At 32.8% G+C, this 23,937-nt stretch overlaps 1 protein-coding gene across 1 annotated transcript; it reads right to left on the reverse strand.

Annotated features, from left to right (window-relative positions):
* Window positions 1-1,471: 1,471 nt before the first annotated feature.
* LOC113402184 (uncharacterized protein) lies at window positions 1,472-20,114 on the reverse strand. The gene is made up of 7 exons (XM_026642365.2): window positions 18,383-20,114; window positions 6,599-6,876; window positions 6,287-6,394; window positions 5,618-5,703; window positions 4,342-4,462; window positions 3,803-3,981; window positions 1,472-3,653 (listed from the first exon to the last, which is right to left on the reverse strand). The coding sequence occupies exons 1-7, from the start codon at window positions 19,341-19,343 to the stop codon at window positions 3,437-3,439; spliced, it is 1,950 nt and encodes a 649-aa protein (XP_026498150.1). The 5' UTR covers window positions 19,344-20,114; the 3' UTR covers window positions 1,472-3,436.
* Window positions 20,115-23,937: the final 3,823 nt, after the last annotated feature.

Raw genomic sequence — 23,937 nt, forward strand, 5'->3', positions numbered from 1 at the left:
CGTTCTGGGAATTTCGAAAATGAAGAATTAAAGGCTATTGTGGAAGCGGATCCATCACAAAGCACTTCATACATAGCTGCAAGCTTTGGGGTACCTCATGAATTGAGTGAATCGAACTTGCAAACACGCGTCGATTGCTGTACTTTGGTCAACCGACACAATAATGAAGGGATTTTAAATTGAATCTCTACTTGTTATGAAAAGTGGATACTGTACGATAATCGGAAGCGCTTGTCGCAATGGCTGAACCCTGGAGACCCAGCCAAATCCTACCCTAAACGAAAATTGACTCAGAAAAAGTTACTTGTGAATGTTTGGTGGACTAGCGCCGGTGTCGTTCACTACAGCTTTCTAAAATTTGGCCAAACTATTACGGCAAATATCTATTGACAGCAACTGCAAACCATTTTCATGGTTTGCAACTGATAGATAGCAATAGCAAAGAAGAACTAGCTGCTAAGAGATTGGTCAATCACTTTAGGCGACTGCTGCTTCACGACAACGCAAAACCACGCAGTGCACAACAAATAGCCACAAAGTTAGATGAGCTACAATTGGAATCTCTGCGACATCCACCATACTCTCATGACGCTGCTCCAACAGATTACCAATTTTTCCGGAATTTGGACAACTTCTTACAAGGAAAAAAATTCAACTCCGATGCGGCAGTACAAACCACCTTCAAAGAGTTTATTGATTTTCGCCCCCATGGTTTTTTTAGTAAACACCTATGAGATGATGCAAAAGTGCATAGATATCAACGGTGCATACTTTGATTAATTAAATAAATTTTACAACAAAAAAATGTACTTTATATTCCTGCCGTACAAAACGCCAATTTCATATGTAAGGACCAAATATATTTCATAGATAAAAAAGCACGCATTTGCAAACATTTAATAAGAGGAAAAAAATGACAGCAGCTGTAGTTCAGTTTCATTGTTACCTCATCAGAAACAGGACACCAAATTAATATTTTAACGTTTTATCTCGATAAATATCGTCTTTAACGTGCACTTGGACTATAATAGTCGAAAAACTAGTCCGATTTTCGAATGTTTAATATGTGATAATTAGTTAATAATATTCAGTCTTAGACTTTATAATCTTCAATGATATTTATTGATTAGTCAGCACGTCTTAGATCATTCAAGGAAGAAAATAGCCGAACGCAAATTGCAATCTTGTTTTTGTTTCTCGTTCGAGATAAGTAATAAATATAAGAAAAAAAAACAACTATAATTTATATGACTATTAAAAATATTTGAGTTATGGTGTTAGATGATGCTTCATCATCATCATCATCATCATCTCAGCCGTAGGACGTCCACTGCTGGACATAGGCCTTCCCCAAAGATCGCCACAACGACCAGTCTTGTGCCAGCCTATCAGGTTAATCATTTTCCGCTTATAACACATGCATTTTACTAAATGTAATTTTGGGTTTTCAATTTCTATAAATAAAAAATAATTATTTAATAAAGAATCCTTTTATTTTGTAATACAGAGTCAAAGACTCTACAAACGACAATGCAATCTGGAGAGCTATTGCGTTTTAAATGTGATAACATATCAAATACTGTTACTTAAATCTACACCATAAATAATTTAGCAATTTACACAGCTCTGCATTAGCATAAGGTAATTTATATCAAGTTTGAAGGCTCCATAACATGAAGCAATCTTATAAGTCTAGACTAACTTACACCAAAATAAATAAAAATTGTGAAGTTACCGAACCTATTTCAGACATTGCCTGAACTTACCGACAAGTCAAAGCTTCATTATATCTGTAATTTTCATTTTATAATATTCAGTAATTGGTCAATGTTGGCATTATTTTTTATCTTTTCCTAGATATAGTTCATTTAATTCCAATTTCAAATTTCAACATTAAAATCTCAAATTCACTTAAAAAATGTTTTCTTTTACATTTACACACATCATTTTAAAAAGTGGGTTTATACAACCATCATTTAAATGTTTGGTATTATAATGAAGTCCTGACATAGCCAATATTTGTTAACTATAGGAACCTGTTCTAAATTTACCTAAAAATGTGAGCTTACATTAATATAACTATTAAATACTTTGTCACTGGTGCGATCAGGAATTTTAAGACATTAGTAACCCTAACAGCAAACAATCATTACATTATTATAATGTAATATATTAAAATGCACTTTTCATTGCGTTTCATTCATATTAGTAATATACAGAAAAATTGTTTGCTCTTTTATTCCTGATCCAATACAAAAATATTAACTAAGATTTTTAAAAGCATTGCATGTGCATCGTTAGTGGTTAACAACGCGACAATTAATTACGGCCACGAAAATAAAATACTTATTAATGTAAATATTATGATAATTCATATAACAATAAAATTTTAAAATAAGACAGGGTTTTTATTCTCAGGTTAAACATAGACATTTAGTACCAATCACTGTCTCTACTTTCAATCTCATTGAACATGTGACATTTTTTTGTGAATTTATTTTCAATTGTGATGATAATTTAAAGCGTAATTACTATAATTAAATTCAATAACCATACAATTGTATAAACATGTCTATTTAGTGTTGGAACACTAAATATGACAAATCTTCATTATTTACTACAAGTAACGCTAAAGTGCTTCAAAACATAGTAAATATTTACACAATATATGGTACATAAAACATTAACTTGCTCGTAACATAAAACCAACTAAAACTCTATACTTTTACAACATCAATAGCTTTCGATCTATGAAATAATTATAAAATAAAATTCTCAGTCTTCTATTAAATAGTTATTATAGATCATTATTTAATTAGATCTTGGGAGTAACATTGTATCATACATTTTGTACAACATAGAAATTGACCTGACCTAGATTAGTATCTAAGTAATATTATTTATATATATTTTACTGTTTTATAGTAAATGTTTGTGATATAAGCAATTTCAAACTTGACTCCTTACTTTTGTCATATAATACACAGCAGTTATAATGTCTCAACACCGATGGAAGCCCCATCAACACCGTACACTGGTAAGCCATATCGTACCGTTATTTTGCGCGTTTTCACCTTTATATTACACAACGGCAGTTTTATTAGCCATTAACACGAATGTTTCTTTCTTTTATTCTTCGAGTTCTGGTTGAATCACTAACGTTATTCGGAGGCATTTCCCACACAGTTTTTACATCGAATATAATATGCTTAATATGAGTCACAATATCTCAGCATATAAACCGTTCTGTAAGTAGTGAGAAATTTCAAGGCCTTCAGTGGTTATGCACAAATTTCACTTGCGAAAAATTATTCGAAAAAACTTATCCACTGTTATTTTTGCAAAATCAGTGTTGCTCTGTATAATGTGATGCATTCGACTATTTTAGTTCTAAGCTTTCTCATCTAAAGTGAACGTCGACTTTTCGTTCGAGCGTTCAGTTGGCGCGGGCGCGCTTGGCGTGCGAGGAGGGCGGCGCGTGCGCGGGGCGCGGCGGCTGGTGCGGCGGCTCGTCGGCCAGGCCCGACCTCATCATGTACTTGAACTGCAACATGTGCTGCATCACATCACGAATTTGAACCAATGCCATGCCATTCTCGCCCGCCGCTGCGGATTTACACTTGCCCGAGTTGCGTAGTACTTGAAGTTGAGTTCTGTAAAGAGAAATTCGTTCTTTAGTATTTTTTTATATTCAGAAACACGGGGCACTTCGTTTTTTTAATCATTATATGCTAGGCCGATAGCTTGGTGAGTTTGGTAGTTTATTGAGTGTTTTCAGTGTTTCTCGATATGGGCGACTCACGTGTTAGGCCTGAAGAGAGTGAGGCCGAGCGCGTCGAGCATGGCGCGGCACGTGGTGAGCGACACGCGCGGGAAGAAGTGGCTGGCGAGGTCGGGCAGCGTCATCAGCAGCTCGGAGTACTGGTACGGCTTGGCGTTGATGCAGGGGACCATCGTGTTTTCTACGACTGCTTTTTGTACCTGCGATAATTGTTTATTGTTAAGAAACATGATCATGATTTCCTCCGGACCGATTTCGGCCATGAAGGCTATTCTCAAGAGACTAGAAAACGGTGCAGATTTTATGAAGCTCAAGTTTGTACGCAACCACAGGTGCACTCTCTATTCCCTCCTTATAATCCGATGGACGGCAAATCCAATCCTATACGATCGTAAAGAGTAAGGCACGGGATCAACCGCTATTTCGATAGGAAGCCCAATAACTTTTACTTGTTCGAACTCCGGGGGTCTACGGTCGTATAAGTAAATGAGTAGTTAGGGACAAAAAGAACATTTATATTTTCAGAACTAGAGTGGTCTGTTTACATGAGAATGTTTTACCTTATACGGCGTATGGTTGCCACTTATACTGATGTCTGGTATCGGCGTAAGCCTTTTGCGAGTGTCGATGGAGTGAGAGGTTGAGTGGCCATTCATTGTCCCAGTTACTTGTGGTGGAACACTGTTAACGACAAACAATATTAACATTTATGATAATTAAAATTAATTATGAAACGAATGTATCAACAAATCTAATGATTTATCTTTTAAAATGGAATTTTTAAATAAAATTTAATTTTTCGAAACAAAAAAGAAATGAAATAAAATATGAAAATCAGTGACAAGACAATGGCGAATGGAAATTAGTTAAAGCAGATTAAGAACATCCTGTATACGCGCTCAGTGAAGGGACGACGAAAAATACCCTAGGGTATACCATAAATAGCTTTACGACTATTAGGGTGTCAAATATTGTTACAAAAATACATGTACGCTTGAAAGGCTATAGCAGTCCCTCCCTCGTACCTCTTAAAACGATTAAAATTTATATTAGGATATAAATGCATTTTTATTTCATAATTTAGTAATCGTTTTAACAAATAAAAAAATAACATTATTTTTTACTGTTTAGCGAGTTATTTGATTTTATTTAGGAGCTATCGTCGACTCACTATTTATTTAAATAATCTAACATTAACCATGTAGATAAGATAAGGGATTATGCTTATTACGATAAACATCTGAGATATTTAAATTTAAGCTATTAATTCTGCGTGTACAATAAATCTTTGATATTAATATATGGTATATTTTTATTACCCTATAGTTAGGGGCTCCTTAACGATAAGAATTCGTTTTTAGAGGATGCACGCTATGACACGGCATTTTTTGAATTAAATATGTTTTACTTCTTGCTAATTTAATTTTTATTTAATAAACTTAAATTTAATTTTCCGTACTAATCGTCTTCATGAAATTAAATTTTTACTAAACGTAATATGACTCCTATACATCTCTAAGTTATTTATAGAATGTTTTGAGAGCATTAACGATCTGTCTGTACATATGGTAACTAAAATACTTTTAGTGAAAATTTTCACATCCAGAGTTATTAATATTGTTATATAACAAGATTAAAATATACTACTTCTGATAAATGTACCTAAATACTTCCAAGAAATTAACTAACAAGCTAAATTTGTTCACGTCTAGAACATTCGACGATTCATTTATTCAAGATCTCGTTGTAAGTGTCACTACGAATTATGTTCTTGCTATGTTGCTTATATACAGGATGTTCTGAACGTTGAATCTGTAGTATGGTTAAGATGCTCACTTCATGGTGGTGGTGTTGGCCGTACTCCTCACCAGAGGTGGGGGCGGCTGCTGGCCCATCGCCATTGTTATTGCACTGTTCGGAAACTGGAATAAACGATAACAGAATATTGTTCACCTTCCATTCGCAAGTAAGTTTCATAACGCAAAATTATTATAATTTTAAATAATACACGGAGAAATTATTCATAATATGTATGCATAGAATAAATTACTATTCTGAAATTAAAAATACTTTGTCTGTCGACTCGTGCCACAGACGGCACATTATCGATCTTCACGACTAAACTTGTTATGGTGATAGCTTGCACATTCTTAAAGTTATAACAAATTACTTCAATTCGAGACTCTACTAGAAACAAATCGAACAGCTGGAACGATTATTATAATATAACAACGAAACAAACAAGGAAAATATTCGATACACGGATTTCCCGGAACAATACTATTGGAAGCCAGACGGATAAATTTTAAGGAATATACTATATTTTCTGCGAAGAATTCAGCTTTACGTGAATAACAAATATAACGAAAAAAATAATATAGAAAAAATGCTTTACTCAACATTTAAGTACAAAACATGTTTTTAATTAAAAATTAATGGAACAGAAAATATTAGAGTTTGTTTTAGAGATTCATGTGTGCGTCGTGTCGCGTGTGCGATGCGTACCTGCACGTTGCGGTTGTGCTGCGAGCGGTGCTGCGGCATGGCCACGGCGGCGGCCGCGATCGCCGCGCTGTTGTAGCGCGCCGCAGCCTGCGCTTGCGCCACTTGAGCCTGCGTCGCGAGCATACTTATTAACATTTTAAACTATTGAGGATAATTGAAAATATTATCAAAAATAGAGCCCGCAATCAGTGTTACAGTCGTTTGAAATCACGTATTTTCTCAGTTCATTTTAAAATAAATAAAAAGGTAGTAAATAAATATTTAATTTACTAGTTTTCTTGAAACTTTTCTAAATCTTGCAACAAAACTAACCTGTGCGAGCCTGATGACTTGTTGCGTCTGAGCTTGCGTCAGAGCGCCGGGCAGGTTCCAGCCGTTCGCGAGGGCCTGCACGGCGGCGGCGGATATGCCAGCGTGCGGCATCTGCATGGCCGACGAAGCGGCCGAGTGTCGCTGCGTAGGCCGCCTGCCCCGAGACGCGCTCACGTTGCTCACACCGAGGGACACGCCGCTACCTACCACTCCGCTCACAGCGCCCGGAGGCGGGGCTGGGGGGGCTCTCGTCCACTGACCACCGCCTGATACTGAACCTGTAATAATTTCAATTTTAGTAACCAGTATAAGTTTAGTTTACTTTACTTTACCTATATAATTCTATGAAGAAAGATTTCAACTACATTTTAAAGATTTTACTATAGGAATCGTATACTTATAAATCGTTTGTCCTGACTATCAGCTAAAACTACCGTGTCTAGAAAGTTTTGAACGTCATGCTCAATTTTATATTATTTTGTATTATTATATCTGCACAGACCTGCTGTCCGTGCTTTTAACGCATCTTATCTTTAATTTATTTGTTACTTTAGTATATCTGCATGTTTTTATTACCAGACAGCATCGCAATTTATATTTTTATGATTTTGTTTTCTTTTTGCAGTATATTATAGGCGACAATGTTTTTTTGGACTCAGAATTTGTCTTAGAGTCGGCGTTATTAGCTGCATTTTAAGGGATTTGTGCCCTCTTAACCAATGTGTATAAAATACGAAGATTTTCGTGTAGCTTTCCCGTTTGACCGCCTCTTAATCTAACCCCTACGCCTCGTGTACTGTGAGTGTTGGATCCTTCTCCATTACCGTACCCTTGTATCTATAGGAATTATTTTTCTGCTTGTCCGTATGTCACGTACAGAGTCTTAGGTTGGGTTTTGTATCGCTAGGTCGCTATATTTTGATTTTATTTATTTATTGAAATAGCACTACCATCTTATCACTGAACACTTAAAAATTATTTTTTTAAAGTATTTGAAAGTGTAAACAACATTATAATATATATGGGCTGACTCAGGGTCTTTATCACTTTGCTTGATGGATATATGCCTGTCGACCTTACTAAGCCAGGTTGCTACATCCATTGGGCATGTGCAAAAACTTAACATTAACCCTATAAGTACATATAACGTTAATAATATACTTAGCAAGTTGAGTAAAATACTATTGTCATTTGGCTGACGCAAATACGTTACAAATTGGACAAGGCGTCCTCTATTTGTGACCCCAAAAGACTAAGTCTCACTAACTCAGTTTTCATTGCAAAAATAAATGACCATGCCTAGGGTGGTTTTAACAAGTATATTTATTACTACGAAATACTAATAAATTAATGCAATTTTTAAGAAATACCTTTTCTTTTAATTAAATTCTTATTTGAAAATATATACGTTTACATGTTACTTAGATGAAGGAATGACATTTTCCAAATACGTATGTTATTTTCGTGTATAATCTCGTGTTTCGTAAATCTGTAAAGAAATTGAGATTTATGTCATATATTTGGCTATTAACATAATAACATATTTTTTCATATAAACTTAGGCAATATATTAATATCGACAATCGCATACCGTGGTTACCTTGTTAAGTGTTTAAACACGAGGTAGGTATGCCATCTACTGGTTCATTAAGTCAATACAAAGACAACAGTCAACAATATTTTATGTATTTGATTTAGTATAATAATAAACATTTTAAGTCACTTAATTTAATTATAATATACATTATTTATACAAAATATTTGTTTTAATTTAAAGAAGATGTAAAAAAAAATAACATCACGATTTGAACCCATGAACTTTTAACAATACACAAATTCAGCACGACTAACAAGGCTAATAGCGAATAAGACTTAAAATAAATTAAAAAGGAAACATCTACGCGGCCGATGCAAATTATTTTTATCATGTCAAGGATTTGTTGAAGGTCTAACCTCAATACCAAACCACTTTTTAACTCAAGCGAAGTATCTATCTAGCACAAAGAATATATTATTATTATATAGATGTTTAATTGTACACCAACAAAAAACTTATAAATTAAGCGATTAGACAGATTTCTATAAAGTTTTTTTTAATATTAGGCGCTGATTTTAATTAAAGAACGTTCGAAAATTTCTCGGTACCTTAATACCTACTATAAAACGTATAAAACAAAGTCACCGTTTTCCTCTGTCTGTCTCACGCTTATTTCAAACTACTCAACACATTTTGATACGGTTTTCATAAATAGGAAGAGATAAACGGTAGGTTCGTAGATATAATTTGCTCTAATTATATAATTTTTAAGTCTAAACTATGTCTACTATAAAAGGTGATTTACCCAAAAAAAAAATGTTTTCGTATACTTAGATGTGGTATCACATTAGTGTGGCCTGAGCTCTGAACTGTGTTTCATGAACTCGATGTCAAATTTCAGTAGGAAAAAAAGAAATAGTATTTTATTTACAATGATCTCTCCTAAATCAAAGCGTTAGACCACGCTTTGTTTAATTTAAAAACTTGACTAAAACATGAGTGGTCTTGACCTGCAGTTTAAGGAAAATTGGCAACTGTGTCAGTCTAGCCACGTGAATTTGTTCGACAGTGTAAAAAACAAATACATTTTAGGAAACTTGTATCAAAGTCAAAAATCTTTATTCAATATAGAAGTGTTTACACTTGCTTATTGAATGTCAAAAATCTACCACCGGTTCGGAATTTAGCACCTCGGACCTGAGAAGAACCGGCGAAAGAAACTCAGCGGGATATATTTTTTTTTTGTATAGTTAGAACAACTGCCACCAATCAACACAGAAGCAGCTCGGTGGTAAAATATGCTTCCAGGCTTCTTAACAGAGGCACCAGTTACACTGTTACTATTCAAATATATAAAGCATGAAACTGAACAGAGGAGTATGATTCGAAATAGGTTCACAGGAAACAGAAAAAAAGGTCAATCCTAAACATTTCTTGCTTGCTAACAATTTGAACTATTTGGAACACAATAAGATAGCAAGTTTAGATAACGAAATCACTATAACGCCAATGCGAATAGAAAATCACATAAAATGTATTATTATTACTAAAAAGTTCCATGTAACTAGACTATCCTTCTATCCTTATATAATAAATGCCAATGTAACTCTATCTATCTTTCTGTTGCTCTTTCACGGCCAAACCACTGAACCGAATTGGATGAAATTTGTTGAAAAGCAAGCTTGAACTCCAGGGAAGGACATAGGCCACTTTATTTTTACCTAACACTTGACGACTTAGCCCTTAATGGCGACGAGTATTATATAAAAGTAACATTAATAATTAAAAACAATTTCCCGTTTTTAATTAATTTTCTTGCTTCGTTATTCAAAACTCATAACTTATTCAGTAAATAGTAACTAACACGTGGTAAATATCGTACTTATAAACGAATGTATGTATTATCGATGTTTGTTATTCACAAACACATTGAAAACGGCAATTTTATGTATAGAAATAAGAATCTAGAGCGAGCTAGGATGGTCTAGTATTTATAAGACTAACCTCAATCAGAATTATTAGTATTAGTAATTATTAGTACTAGTATAAAGCGCTCTTATTTATGCTAACAGACAAACAGTCTTCGATGAAAAGTATTCAACTTGTATTCAATCAAAGGTTTTTACAAAAAAAAAACCTCTGATTGAGAAAGTTTTGCTTCATTGATTTTGTCGTTATAAAAGAAAACAATCCAGTCGATCAAGATTTTTTAAAAACATACAACAAGACAAAAATAGTCGATCTATTTTTAAACTTTTTACAGTCAAGACTCCTTTTTGTCACAATATTATTGTTACTACATTAAATTATAAATTAATTTTAATGTATTCTACAAGATATATATAATAATAATAAAATTATGATGGTTAAAAGTACATTGGAATTGCCTGTGACACAAATACAAAATTTTAATGAAGCATCTCTTAATGCAACAGCGGTGAAGTATAAAGATTTAATATAAGTGAATTTAAAAATAGCTATGGTCAGCAAAGTGCTTGTATTCGTATAAAGTTCCGTTTAACCCATACCTCCAATTGATCTGAATTTCGGAGAAAATTATCAAAACTCGAGACTGGTTTCGCAATTTTAAATTATTGTATAGACGATTCATCGTAATCTCGATAGTACAATGTAGGAACGGGTCAAGTAACAAGTGAAATTGTCAAAGCTGAGCAATGCTTAGAGAAGACAGAAAACAACGCCTAAAATGGTCAAGAGCAGTTGTTTGTACAGTTAGGTCTTAACGACAAAATGAATGTATAAGAACTTCGAAATTCGAATCGTGACGTCTCCGGCGCTGCGGAGGGAACAGCCCTTGCGTATCAAAGCGTAGGCGCCTAAGCCCGCCTCCGCAACTTTGGCTTGCTCCCGCTGATGCGGGGATACAAGACTGTGTTGAGTCGGGTTAGCCAATTTGGTTCCATGACAGTTTTTGTGTGACAAAGCACAATTTTCTGAGAAACGATTAGCTCTACAGGAAAATTGTATTGCATGTGTCTTCTCAATGCCTATAAGTTTTGTAGGAAACATTTTCCTCTAAATTATTATTTATTAAAATTATTGTGTACTACCACAAAAACTTTTTTCAAGACTAGACCTTGAAAATTTTCTAGGACTACCTAGAAATAATAACAAAATACAGATTATCAATCGAAAGTATTCTTTAAACGGAAGTCCTTGACAAATCTAATTTAATGTTAACATTTGTTAAAATTTCAACTTATTAAATAAATATTTAAACAGTTCAAATGGCGAAGACGTCAGATGACATGAACTTTAAAACTAATCAAAACAAAACTGATTAAAAATTGTACTTTGACCTGAGTAAATTTAAAACAAAGCATAAAAAGTTGATTAGAGAAAATATGCTGATTATGTTATTATAATCTATAAAAAAATAGGTCTATATAGAACGTATACACAGCCTGCTTTTAGTTAATTCTAAATGATAGAAGACAATTTTGTGTTCTCTGTGATTAACGTGGACGAAATTCTGCTCTGGTATACGAGTCCAAAAATAAGTGGAATGAAAAATTAAATGATTTTTTTAATAAGATTATCTTCATCCTCAATACTAGTGTTTTTTTTTTTCAATTTCTCAAAATGATCAGAAATAGGCTCCTATTTTCTATTCTTATTAAGTAATATAATATCTTTATTCTCGAAAATGTTATATCTAGATATAGATTACTTGCTTGCCACTCCATATTTGTGTAAAGCAGCCATCGCAACCAAATTATAGCAATGAACCAATGCGTTTCAATAATTTTCCTCATTTGTTTCCTTGCTAGCACAATTATATGGGGAAGCGTAATACACTCTGCTTGGAACCATTCTTACATAATCAATAAAAGGAAAATCAATCAGTACCAAAAATCTGTAGCCATAATGTTTCAGGGTAATGCTCGAAATCTTCGGCGTTAATGTATAATTAAGCGCCATGCCATGGTATGTTGCATTGGCTCAAGCTTGGACTTCTGTGCCTCATCCTGTGCTCACTAACAATCAGTACTCAGACGCGTCACGTCGCATTTATTTTGATGCGGAATAAGCATTTTCGGCACCAATCTTACACTAAGTCGTTTTCGTGTGAAGGATCCTTTAAATTATTAAATATTTTATTTTCCAGCAGTCATTTTTTACTATAAAGATCATGCCACTTGTAAATCATTGACAAGACGCTAAGAACATAAACAGCTTTCATCGTCATTATTGCATGTGAGTTTTACTTGCTTGGTCAAGAACTTTACTCTGATAAAATTGCAATGTTCAATTTTCTCCAGTACTGTAGTTTTCTTCTAGATTAAAACTATGATGATATTTGATTGATTACTCGTAAACGAATGTCGTGCTATAATTACAAGGTGGTATATAAACTTTTGTTGAGTTTTCGCGTTATAAGTTGAACCAAATACAATCGGTAAGTCAGTGTTTGTGACACTGACTGACTGATTTTGAACTCTAACCAAAATATCTCTCTGAATTTCATCTGCAAATGTGAACCGATGAATTTAATGTATTGGATATTGATTGTATAAAACAAAGTCGCTTCCCGCCGTCTTTACACTTAAATATATTAAACTTCGCAACGGATTTTAAAGCAGTTTTCATCAATAGCGATTCGAGAGGATGGTTTGATACATAGTACATGCAAATCATACTAGAGAAAAGCCGAGAAAACCAAATTACCTATACGGAAATAACAATAATTTTTCTTTTTACGTTGTTTCTTTAATCCAAATTTTGTATACAGACCCTTATTGTACTCGTGTGAAGCCGGGGCGGCAAAGCAATAAATAAATATGGAGTAAAACGAATAAATACACAAGAGTTTCGTGAATAAGTAAGTATAATAATATATACGACGCTCTATTCCTGTAGAGAGGAGGGGGACATAATTTTATGACGGTACAAGAGAACTTCAAGCCGTTTGCCGTCACGGCAGACGAGCCAATCAGTCGAGGAGCTCCAAAATATGTTACATATTTTGGAGCGCCTCGACTGATATATATGCAGGGTTATTGGTAATTCGACGTATTCCCGTTAGAAGGTGATAGGGGTGACTATTTGCAATAATTTTACCTCCCATATGCATGCAAAAGTGAACCATTTTTGAGTTATCGCGTTTTTTAGATTTTTTCAAATTAAGTCAAAAATGCAACTTCAAAAATTTATTTAAAAAAAAAAGTATCAATTAAAACCTTTTTTTTCTGATTTATAATAATGATTAAATACTGGAAATTTTTCAATATTTAAACAATAATTATCGGTCCAAATTTAAAAATGCGAGACGGAAAACAATATTATTTCCATATATTTTTTATTTTTTCCCTCAAATATGTCTGAAAAATAAAAAAAAAACATTATGAAACTTGTTTTGCAGATTATTTTAAAAACATAATCGATTACTTAGCTTTCCGAAAATGTATAAAAACTAGGAATTTATTTCAAAGCAACCGAAATAAAATGATCAGAAAGAACGCTGGTGGAAATTCGTATTCGAACATGACCGAATTCGTACTAAAGGTCGCTCTTTAAAATTCTCACAAAATTGATTTAAAATAATAACCAATGTAAAAAAACTTACTTATTTACTTAACTTACTTACTTAATACAAATTTAGATACATAAACAGTTAGTTTAGTTAATTTAGCCTAGTTCTTGCTCTAAGTGACTTCCCCTATTGCGAACGCAAAGTCGCCTTCTTTTTCTAAGTTGTGACTTAACTATCGAACTAGTCAAATTATTCCGCATTGTATTTGAAGCGTTCATAATTCTTATTTTGATTTCTTCTGACACAGACGAGACGCCATAAACTAGGGATTTCATGTGGCCCCAAATATAGAAATTAAACTTCCAAAATTTCGCTCCCGTTTTACCCCCTTAGGGTGGAGTTTTGTAAATCCAGATTTGAATTTAATTTTAAATTCTTTTATATATATAGATTGTAAATACTATTACAAGTTAATAATTATTACAGAAGATAACCTGAGACATGTCTGCCAAGTTATCTATTTGTAAAGGATTTCTAATGTATATCTCAATCGCGAAATACACACTCATGGCATTACATTGAGCTATATCAAGTGTTTTCTAAACTCTTCGTAACACCATAATTTGTAATCGTTTTCGGAGAGTAGATTGAATTTTTTTATAATAGGTTTATTTTTCCTTTTTATCTTTAAATCATATAACAAATTCAGAAGATCTTTAAGAAAATAATATCGTTACCTAAATTGAATATAATAATATTTCATACACTTTACATTATTTTAAATATTGTGTATTTATCGGATATGACCCAGGCAGAAAAAACGAATTTCACTAATTATAAAAACGCATTTATATTATAAGAAAGTTTTGGCGATGCTATGTAACATATATGTATAAAATCAATAAACCTAATGCAACGTTTTATCCTATTACGTCACGATTTAAAAGTGTTTATCGGAACCTACTTAACTTGACTAAAATATGTTTTGATTTGATTGTTATTAAAAAATTGACCTTTAATAAATACAATTTTTCTGTTTTGAAAGTAACTGTATCGATTTCAATAAAACTCTGCATTATAATTATTTAAATCCTTCCTTAAGAGATAGAAAACACTATTCATTTATGATATGAATATGTTTCGTATTCCTATAATTTACCAGGAACAAAGTTGCCCATCTTTTATGTATTGTGTATAGGCAGTTTGAATTACATGGCTTAGTATACCTTGTAGATACGTGGCGCGACTCGCAACTAGACTAAACTGTACTACATATTAATATCCCCACTTCCAACATATCTTCTGCATATTACGAATATCAATCATTAATAATCATATTTTTGTTAAGAGGACAGTCCTTGCGGAACGCCTAAATAGCGCTTACTGTTTTCGAAATATCTTAAAACTGGAGCATTGATTATGGTTGAAAAAAAACATTCAGTATCTTAATAGATAGATCTCAAGTTTCACCGCATGATATTTATAAAATTTGTATAAATAACTCAGTAAATTCATCGTCAATATCACTCCAAACACTGAAATCGACCTTTTCTATTAACGTTTTTTAAGCTATTTAGCTGCTAGTTTATACATGTATTTTTGGTTAATTGGGGACACAAAAGTGTAAATAATAAGTTCACCGTGTTAAATTTCTATTATATCACATAATATTATAGTAATTTTTATTTAAATATTGCTTACTTTTTGGCATTCGTCGTCCATACTTTTTAGTATGGAGAAAATCATTTGACGGTTTTGACTTATTATTCGACATCGCTGTCAATAAATTTTCAGTCCCTCCCCAGATCTCAAGGTGGGAGCACGTCAGTTTTTATTTCGAGCCGAGTCTTATAATTTCGCGAATCGTCTACGCACACATAGACAAGTTAACATAAGGGTGGGGCGCGAGTGTCGTGGGATGCAATTGTTAATTTTTACTTTTCAAGATTTATCGACTATTAGTCAAGTCACATATTATTAAGTTAATTCTTTGATAAATAAATATTTTTGTAATAATTAATAAAAATTGAACGATTTTAATTCGCTTTTTAATTACCCTGTATGAATCTACCCCATGGCGTACGAATTTACCGCATTTACTGTACGAACGTACCCCTACCATACCAATACGTGGGGTACATTCGTACAATTATTTTCTGTAGAAAAAAGCCTATAACCCTTTAACCTTTTGTCATAAGAATTTTGGACTTTTTTGTAACAAACTATAATATATTTGTTACACTTAAGCACATAAACTAGGTAAATACGACAATTAATCACATCGTAAAAAAATAAAATCTGAAAAGTGTACGAAGGGTAACTATTTTCCCCTATTGTCGAATTAAAAGTACAAAATTATAAGGATGAACATAGTGAATACCCGAATGAACCTGAATGTAATGTAATTTTTGCACTATCCTGCTTATTTTTTTCTCTTAATACGAAATTTAAAACAAACGCCAACTCATACCCAAACTCATGTCGTTTAGTTCGTCTGCTTAATTCCTAATTATTTAAATGCTTAATTAACATAGTGCATAGTGCTAAGCAAAAACGGTTGATATACATTCCATTTTGTACTGATGCTATACTTAGTTAGTACCTTTCATGACCAGATACCGACAGCGGGCCGCCCCCCTGATTTTTGTGTAATATAAAATAATTTTAATTGACTTGTTTAACCAAGAAGATTTGTCTTTAGTTAATTAAAAAAAAACTGATTAATATTTACCTCCATTATTTTTATTTATAAAATTTAAGTAAGTGATTATTTAATGTGTCTTAACGCCCTAATTCGTTATACCTACCAACCTTAAAATATCCAGAAAATAATTATTTAGTTAGAGGAGAGCAGTAGAATCAATAAAAATCATAATGTATATGAGGCATCTTAATGCACTCTGACCGCACCCTATGCTAACAAATAATTTATAATTGTGTTTGCGAGTGACAACCTTATAGCTAATACATTACTCATAAATAAATGTATTTTTATAAATTCTACGTTATGAACGCGCAATGAAAATTTAATTTATTCGTTGCAACGAAAACAAGCAACTAATTGTCTAGGGGGTGCGTACGATACACTGCACAATGCAAGTGTATTATTGGAAAGTACCTATGTGTGTGTTCTAAAATAAATTCCCACGCTGACAAACTATGCTCTTAAGTTTATTGTTTATGGTGTAAATAAATAGTAGTGCTTCTACTATTTGCGCAGACAATTTCGAAATGTAATAAATAACTATAACTCCATGGTTACTGAACAAAACAATAAAAAACCATGTTTGAAGATGTAAAAGAGCATGAGAAACTGCAAAATGGGCCATGAAAAGCTAGCTATTAAAAATATAATTATTAACTCGCCAAGATTAAGATGTATATAGTTTGACTATAGTTTTTTTTTACAGCTGTGTTATATATATACTGTAGTATAGTATACATACATGTCTCATACAGTTTGGCATATGGTTTATGGCTCCTAAACCACTCCTTACATATGAAGCATAAAGTTATATAGTATTTTGCCATCATCAATAAACAAAGTATCTTATACAAAAGTATTATTCATATTGGTAATCCTGAGAAAAGCACAGCCTTTATAAAAATACCCTATTTTGTCAGTCAGTGTCAGGTTAAAGACAACTTTTTCAAACCCATATAAGAATTAAAGAAATTCAATTTTTTCAAAAGGATATTATAATAATAGAAAGTAGAAACAATAAAGAGTTATTAACTATAAGCAAATGACTTCTTCATAATTTAGTTAAGTTTATTGTTTATGGTTAAGTTGGATAGGTTTGGTCTAAATTAGTATGCCATAGAATCTATGGAATAGTTCGATACTTCACTGCTTTAAATGAGCCTATTTCTCATGAAATTCAATAATTTAATCAATAAACAACTTCATTAAAGCTGGTCTTTTCTAGTTTCAAAATGACCAGGAATACAAAAAAAATTTAGTTTTAATTAATAAAATTAGGAATAATCATTAATATGTTATTTTATGATACTCAAATTAAATTTACCTACTTTTTTTTACAAAGTATGTAAGAACAAAAAAAAAACCATCGAAGCACATAAGGCAATTATGTGTCAAAGATTGGTTCATAGTAAGCCGGTGAAGACAGGTAGCCAGTCTACTTCCCCGCAGATATGTTGAGGTAAAATTTTTTTTTTTATAAGACCCATACCTAACTGAAGCCAAATAAGTCTAGCGAAAAATCAAACAATCATAGCTAGTAAATGCCAAATTGCTTTAAAAAATATTTTTGAAAAAATAATGCTCAAGAGAATTATAGTTAATAAATTAAAAAAAATACATGAATCATTGTTGTTTATTAAATTCCATAATGCTAGTTAATTTATGATAATGCAAAACTGGAAATATTTATTATATCATGTACAAAACCATAAGGTCAAATCATAACATGCTTCCTATATGAACATTATACATAGTTGTAAACTTCAAAAACAAGCTGTCATTTTTTTTCACTAGGTCTTTTCAGATCACAGTATATTCTTTCCGGAACCAGTGGTAGTTTTATACCATGTAATGCTTCTACATTTAATAAAATAATTTGAATAACATACCCTGGTGTACTTTTGGAAAAATTAACAAAATAGATACTATTTAGATTATAATTTATATAATATTGATGTCTGAGCTGTGGAAAATCGTAGTGCAGTATAATGAGTGGGTACTAATACAACGAATATCTCTGAAATTAGTAATATTGTAATAAATTCTTACCCTTTGCAGAGATGAGCAGCTGAGAATCAACAACTTTGTTAGGCCAGTATTCTTCAAACTCGGTGCCCGGGGGAAAGTAACTTTTAATGTCCGTTAAACTAATCACTGAACATGTCTCACTTGCAAATAGTTCATTCCGTATCCCCTGTACCTTACAACAGAACTTCAAATAGGACAAATCCCAACCTTTTAACTGATCGGCCTTCAATTTTAAATTGTCTGTTTCACCTTCAAAGTAAAATAATGGTACAAACTTCTGTCCATCCCGCACTGTGTACGGCACCACAGATTCCTTGTTTATCCTAATAAAGCCACACTTGTCCTTGTTATTTGTTGTACCACGTAACAGTTTATTGTAACACACATCTAAGAAATTATAGAACTCATAAGCGTCTGATAACCTCACTACCAAGTCCTTTTGCGTGAAGGGTTCCCGGCCGAACTGTCCATCACAATGCCTGTTGTTGATCTCGTTGAGTAGCCGGGCCTCGATCTCAGTGATGTAGTAACTTCTTATACACGTACAGGAGTAGATATCAGCGTGGAGATAGTTCAGGTACTTGTTGAGGAGTTTGATCTCCACCATTCGTACCGCCACGTATTTCTCCCCTGATCGATAGATGTACGGAATGTGACATTTACCAAGCATATCCCAACCAAAGTGACCTTTCCAGCTAGCTTCATCAGGTGCTGGGGTTTTCTTGTCATCTGACGTCGGTCTTTGTTCTGTCGTTGTTTGTTGGGTGCCTGGTTTTCTGGTGAGAAAGTTGAGTATGCCCATTTGCCCACCGACAGCCGTAGTCGGAGCTCCCAAGAGGGCTCCGGGTTGAGGCCGCGCGGCGGCTACTGAAGCAGCCAGTGCTTTCGCTTTGTTAGCTTCTACCATTTTTGCAGCAAGTTCCCTGATTTCAGCTTCATCAGGTCGCTCCGTTTTTATCTTAACATTATTGGGTTCTGTCATTATGGTGCAGAAAATTGCACTTAATGTAATGTTTAGCACTACAGTTTTACAGTATCACGTCACTTTGACTCCCGCCTACATCGTGTCACTGTGCACCTTCAATCACACATCGTAAACATTGGAACTGATGTACACAACATCAAATTATCACCTCACTATTTGACAGATTAGCGATTCACAGCACACACTACAGGTTATTTAATTGTTATCAGTGTTATTTATAATCACATTTAAGTCACCAATTCGATTACGCGTCTGCCCGAGGTTCTCGGCAACTAGGACTGCGATGTAAACTTCCGTCTTGACGTTTCCAACTTTTAAATTAACAATTTACCCGGCATATAAAAATTCAATAAAAGTCATAATTATGCCAAAATAACTTTGATATCCGCGGAAAAAAATATTTTCGTTTCCACGCTGCGGTTGAGGGAACATGAAACCCAAATTTTGTGTTCACGAGGGAAATGCCCAATACCGTTGTATAGTCTCGTGGGGAGTGCGCATTAATTCATGTACATTTTTCACCTTTTGGTGACTCAGCATCGAACAAAATGGCCGCCGACAAGGCTTTGTTGGCCAATCGGGCCATTGCTAGTGATATACATACCTACAAAAATCCCGTCTGTGACGTAGGCGCACTCCCCACGAGACTAGTTCTCAAGGACTTTTCATTTTTAGTTTTCAAACTATCAGTTTATTTTTGGACACCTCTAAATTTTTGTACGCATTATACATTGCTATGGAATACTCTAAAATATATTAACAATTATTAAACTCATTACTTATATTAGATTTAGAATAAAACAAAAACTTCATAATAAATGAGATTTATGAATGTACTCTTACAAAGTAGGTAGCCACTATGGATAGTCTCGTGACACGGTTTCTTTGTAAAGAAGGAGTTCATATTACAAAATCTATCCTAAAATCAACCTTATCTCTTATAGCTTAAGGACTGAATTTATTATTAAGTAAAAATAATTTTTGCCTTAACGACATGTGTACCGAGACTAGCCGACGCGCGCATTCCACGAACAATAATCCCCTGCACGAGTGAGCAAGATGGCGATAAGTAAAAAGTAGATGTCAAATGTTTAGGTATTTAACTATGAACGTAAAGAGAACGTAGGTAGGTATATAATGCAATTACAAGCTTACGTAAGCAACTCTAACCTACTTCGAATTGAAGTAGGTATACTTAGCGGTATTTTGACAAAAAAAATTTATACAATTTTAATTTATTATAACTTTCATTAACAACTAAAATAACAATCCATTAACATATTACATAAATACGTCCGCTTCAGCTTATCAACTGGTGTAAGAATATTTATTTTATTTTATATTTATATTTAACATTAGTTAATAATACGTATATATGTATTCGACAGCTTATATTAACTGTAAAGAAGTACAAATATTATAATAAGTGCTTTTTATACACAAAATTTAAGCGGATCTCTCGATTGATATAACACTTTTAAACAGCTGTATAGCTCATTTCATTAAAATCAATTCAGTTAAACCGATACAAACTGATCCCTCCGTAACAGTTGTTTTCATGTAAGTAGAAGGTCATACTTAAATAGTATACGCTAGACTACACGTTATGGGAAAATACATTATCGGAGCATCTTTTTATCAAACTAATAAGTATAATCTGATAAAAAGAAGCATGCTATACCTAACCACAGGGTGAGATGGCAGTTGTAGCTTATTCGTTTTTTATTAATTAGTCATACCTAATACATTTAATTATATTAGAAGGGTTTATGAAATTAATTGATTATTTTATATATAAAACATTTCGTAGGCTTGTTGATATCTAACAATAGACATTTTTTTTAAAATAGTATATAATATAATCATAAATAAATTCTATTATAATAATACTACGCAAACTTAGAACTTTAAAATAATATATAAATACATACACAGTCCTATTTACAAACCCATCTGGAGATGTGTTCCTATTGAAACAAAGCTGTAGTCTATAAAATAAGAATACTTCATGTAGTTACATATTTACTTACTTAGTACGCAATATGAGATGATATTGAAAAATAGACCAATTCACAAAAGTAAAATAAATAAAATTAACTTTCATAGTAATCAAAATGTCTTGTCTATGCCGCTGACTGTTGAGGGGTTTGTAGATTTACAATAAAACATTAAAATGCATTGTTATCGCAACAGAGCACGTTATGTGAATTTTAAACTCAGTGGGGTAAAAGTAAGTGTTACTAATCCAGCTTGCAAAGATTTGACCCTAACAAAGAACCGCGGCAAGTTAAATAAAAGCTTATTAAATATAAAGCCGAATTGATTACCTCTTTCTGTTTGAAGTCGGCTGTAAAATAACATTGTTTTTCGACAAAGCGATGCACCAATTTTAGTGTTTCCAAAGAATTGGATTAATTTATACTCCATATTAATATTATATAGAGGTAATTTGTTTGTTTGTATGTTTGAGGTAACTATGAAACCAATCATCCATATATTAGCTAAATTATTCCTGTGTGCTATAGGATATAAATTTTTATTATGTAATTTTCTAAATTGAAAGGTTTATGAAACGGAACGGACGGATTAATCCTAAATTTAATTTAAGCTAGCCTAGTTTAAATTAAATTTAGGATTAATTTATAAACTACAATTTTATTAATTAGATTAATTTATAAAACTTCACTGTCCTCGCGCTCAAAAATTCAAGCAAATTATAATTTACCATTTTTTTACAATTTGTTCTTTTTACTATTGATAACTCTTTGAACTTCTGTGGATTCTCCATGGTCATGAATACTGATAAAATGCATTGTATTTTTAACAGCTTGAAAGTATTGCTAAAAATAGTATGTTCTAAAAGCCTCAACATTTTTCAATATAACGTTAAGATGATTTTATCTTTTTTCAAGAATCATTATACCTACAAAATAAAAGTATGGAATTATAAAAACTGTTCAACTTAAGCGCGGCCTGAGTATTGAGGCAATTATTCTCTTTGACGGGTTCAGGAGACGTATTCTGAGAACTCGAAGCTCATCGCAGGACACAAACATGAAATGGCAGAATGTGTTAAGCCTCATTGACTATAGTAATTATTAAGATAGACGTATCAAAATGACTTATCAACGTAATTATGTTAACAACCGACTTACGGTGATGTAAATCGGTTGTTAAAATTTCATGAGAGAGATACCAAGTGAATTCTTACAGAATCACATTGTAGGTTGAAGTTCTGCTGCATCGTAATTATTGTATATTTTTAAAATAACAATTTCAGATGTATCCATTACATTTAATGCCAGATTGCCAATTTTTGTATTTGTACATATTCGAAGGGTGGATCTTATCCGAAACTAGAACTGAGAAATCTCTAAAACCAAAAGTAACACAAAAATAAACACTATATAAGTAGCTATCTATTACAACACTTGGTCCATGCTTCATTTCATGGACGAGATTTTTATGAAATCAGTAGGTTCAGGATAAATGAGCAAGATGATGGTAAAAAGTCATCGCCAGCCATCGACATTGTCGCTGTAAGTAATATTTACCTAAGATGTTTCGTCTGTTGTGCCTTTAGTTGCACTGGCTCACTCATCCGTGAAACCGAAACAATACCAAGTATTGCTATTTAGTGATAGAAAATCTGATGAGTTGGTGGTCCCTAACCAGACGAGCTTGCACAAAACCCTGCCAGATTTGCATCATCGCCTGATCCATATTAAAACTTAGGGTAGGTAAGCTATTAACCAATGTTCCAACCGTTGTTTGTAGTTTTTTAAGCGAACATTAAAAATAAATTCAAGGACCTCTGCGTGGCCTTAGGTGGACCCTGTCTTACAGAGATTTTTTTTAGGTCAGACTTATTCAGTAGCAAAGTATTTGTACCCAGAAATTCTTAATTTCTTAGGTATTTTTTAATCTTTATCCGTTTATAAAATATACAGAAAAAAAATATTGACGTTTTTTAATTAATCGGGTATACCTAATTGGTATAATACTTTTATCATATTCGTTTTGCATACCTATAACACACAATTCCATATTTGTTCATTAAAGACTAAAAAGTTGCAAGATGCGGTGATCAATAGTTGTTTTAAAATATCGGCACCGAAATGACGATCAGCATTGTAAACGAATCCGTAAACGGATATTAAATTTTCTTACCACCTAGGAAATAAGACAGTGCAGACCCGTCGTCTTGTGAATTCTCAGTCATAAATTTACCACATAATGGCTGAATGAGCTAGTGTCGATTTTAGAATAGTTACCAGCGCACTGGTAAACATCATATAATGTTAACGTGGAATCGAATGAAATTGAATAAGTGAAAGCACTTACTTTATAACAAATCGAAGATTAGCATTTGTCAAGTTATTCGCATTTGTATCATGCATGTATAATTGAAGTCTAATTGTTACTTTCCTAATACTTTGTTGTTGATGATAAATGCACTTACCATTTAAACGTCTCGATATTGATAATGTTGAAAATATGAATATAATTTAGATTTTTTTTTCAATTTATTAAGAAATATAAGTTATTTTGGTATCCCATTTAAAATATATAGATTTTTTTTTTAAGTTCC

This window comes from Vanessa tameamea, chromosome 14 (genome assembly GCF_037043105.1).
Source record: "Vanessa tameamea isolate UH-Manoa-2023 chromosome 14, ilVanTame1 primary haplotype, whole genome shotgun sequence".
Taxonomy (NCBI): domain Eukaryota; kingdom Metazoa; phylum Arthropoda; class Insecta; order Lepidoptera; family Nymphalidae; genus Vanessa; species Vanessa tameamea.

Excerpts from the sequence above, each read along its gene's own strand:
- LOC113402184 (XM_026642365.2), bottom strand. The coding sequence starts at position 19,343 with ATGACAGAACCCAATAATGTTAAGATAAAAACGGAGCGACCTGATGAA. Across the intron at positions 3,982-4,341 it reads GCAACCATACGCCGTATAAG|GTACAAAAAGCAGTCGTAGA; the intron begins GTAAAACATTCT and ends CAATTATCGCAG. Across the intron at positions 3,654-3,802 it reads ACTCTCTTCAGGCCTAACAC|AACTCAACTTCAAGTACTAC; the intron begins GTGAGTCGCCCA and ends TTCTCTTTACAG.